The 2,279-nt window shown below is 53.3% G+C and overlaps 1 protein-coding gene across 1 annotated transcript; it reads left to right on the top strand.

Annotated features, from left to right (window-relative positions):
- The first annotated feature begins 441 nt into the window (after positions 1 to 441).
- Positions 442 to 1,836, top strand: LOC127332041 (F-box protein CPR1-like). Its single transcript, XM_051358300.1, has one exon. It carries the CDS (start codon positions 442 to 444, stop codon positions 1,834 to 1,836), a length of 1,395 nt encoding a protein of 464 aa, XP_051214260.1.
- The last annotated feature ends 443 nt before the right edge of the window (positions 1,837 to 2,279 follow it).

Raw genomic sequence — 2,279 nt, 5'->3', positions numbered from 1 at the left:
ACACTTGTATCTTTAAGATAAAGTTGATTGTTATCCCGTAGCAAAGCACGGGTATTTTTGCTAGTTTAAATTAAAACTCATACTACTACAGATCAAATCCATAACGAAGCAAACCACAGCCATTGGATGTCTTGAGCAGCCTTGTGACTTGAGAGACCTTGGCGAGAGGGAGAAAACTACAGACAACTTGAGAAGCCAAGAGGCTGGACCGAGGACGGCTAGACAGAGTGGCCGGGCAAGTGCAGGTGCAGCGTCGTCGCCTCCGCTGGCAGCCAACGTTATTAGTTCGTCGACGTTTCCTCAGAAAAGAAAGAAAAAAGACAAAAGGTTTCCTTTAACGAAACGGAGACGGGCGGAAAAGGGTCCGGACATATAGATCAATCTCAGGCGTCTTGATCGCGCGTGAGTTGTGCCGTGCTCACGCCCAGGAGTGCAACAACCATGGTGGAGCCATGCCCGGTTCTCCCCGATGATGTGCTGGAGGACATCTTGGCGCGGCTGCCGGCCAAGTCAGCTCTCAGGTGCCGCTGCCTCTCCCATGCCTGGGCCGCGAGGCTCTCGTCGGATCACTTCGCCGACAGGCACTTCCGCTTGGCCAACCGCCAGGGCGGCCCAAGGATCCTGTTGCTGCACGTCCGGGGATCCCGCGGACCGAAGGCGCACATGTGGTCGCCGGACCACCCTGCCGGAAGAAAGCTCATGGACATCCCGCGCAACCTTACGTTCGACCCGCGCAAACCAGGCAACCGAATCCCACGCCTCGTCACGCAACACTGCCGCGGTCTCGTCGTCCTCGACGCGACAGCAACCGGGATCCAATACGTGTACAACCCATCCACAGGCCGGATGAGCCCTCTGCCAGAGGGCCGCCCCACTGGGTGCAGCAGTCCCAGTGAGTCGTCCAAGAAGAAGTACGCAAGCCTAGGTCTCGGCTACGACGAGCAGACCGCAAGGCACATAGTGGTGCGCATCTGCTACCGCGGCTATTACGCCGACAAGCTCCCGCTGGACCCTAGATGCGAGATCTATGTCGTCAACTCGTCCATGGAGACGGGGCTCTGGAGACCAACCAGGAGCGACAGGCCACCGGCCGGCTGGGTGAACCAGCACGGAACGAGTGTCTTTGCGCGAGGGCATGTGTATTGGCTAGGGCAGCCCAGGCTCAAGTCCCCACCGCAAGAGATGTTCATCGTTTCCTTCTCTCTCCTGCACGAGACGTTTGGTGCTGTGCCGCCACCGCCAGCGCTCGACTTGGGCAGCAAGAGTCTTGCTGAGCACCGCCTGACGGTGCTCGACGGACACCCTTGCCTCTTCTGCAACATGTGGCCGAGCTACGACGTGTACCTGCTGCGTGAAGCCGACGCGTGGGATCTGCGCTACCGGATCGACACGTCACCGTCCCGGGTCCGGAAGTTACTGCCCTACAGGGACGGACTCCAACCAATTGCCTCCATCGACGACGGACACCGCATCGTCCTCATACAGCCACGCTCCCCATGGTTATGTGCAACCAGCTTCAGATTATGCGCCTATGCTCCCGCCACCGGTGACGCACATAGCCTACTGCAGGCCGATAGTAATGAGAGTAGTAACGGACTGCTGGCTCACAAAACCATGGCCTTAGGTCATGCTGCACTCTACGAGGAAAGCATCCTGCCCACTGGGCAGCGCCACGAGGACATCATCTTTGCCATGTCGCTCGTGCTGCGACGTTTGCCGGAATGCACCCTCCTCAAGATAATGTGCGTTTGCAAGACTTGGCGCGCCATCATCCAGAGTGACCGCTTTGCTCACAAACGACGTCTAATGTGCTGGCATGATTTCATTCATTTCTAAAAGTATTATTACTACCTCCGTTCCTAGAGTAATGGTGTCTAAATTCAGATGTAATAATAATGTTGTCTGACTGTCGAGTATGATTAGATATTGTTATATTACTCCCTCTGACACATATTCACTAGTAACAGAAATCGTTTCTTTGCCGAGTACATGTCTTTGCCGACTGCTGTTTGTCGGGTACTCGACAAAGACCCCAAAATAATTGTTGTCTAAATTCAGATGTATCTAGACATTATTGTAGTGTTAAGTATGATAAGTTTAAAAATTATTATTACTCCATCCAATCCATATTACTTGTTAAAGCGAGGGAATAGATACACTAAAATATCTCTAGATAGAATGATAGATACATACAACTAAGCTGTCAAAGCAACAGGCGATGTCCAATGCTCTTGCAATAGAGCAGAATAAGCTGTCACGTAAGTTCAGAGTTACTGGTT

This window comes from Lolium perenne, chromosome 1 (genome assembly GCF_019359855.2).
Source record: "Lolium perenne isolate Kyuss_39 chromosome 1, Kyuss_2.0, whole genome shotgun sequence".
NCBI classification, from domain to species: Eukaryota; Viridiplantae; Streptophyta; class Magnoliopsida; order Poales; family Poaceae; genus Lolium; species Lolium perenne.
The sequence above is the reverse complement of the archived record's forward strand: the minus strand, read 5'-3'. Positions and strand labels throughout refer to the sequence as shown.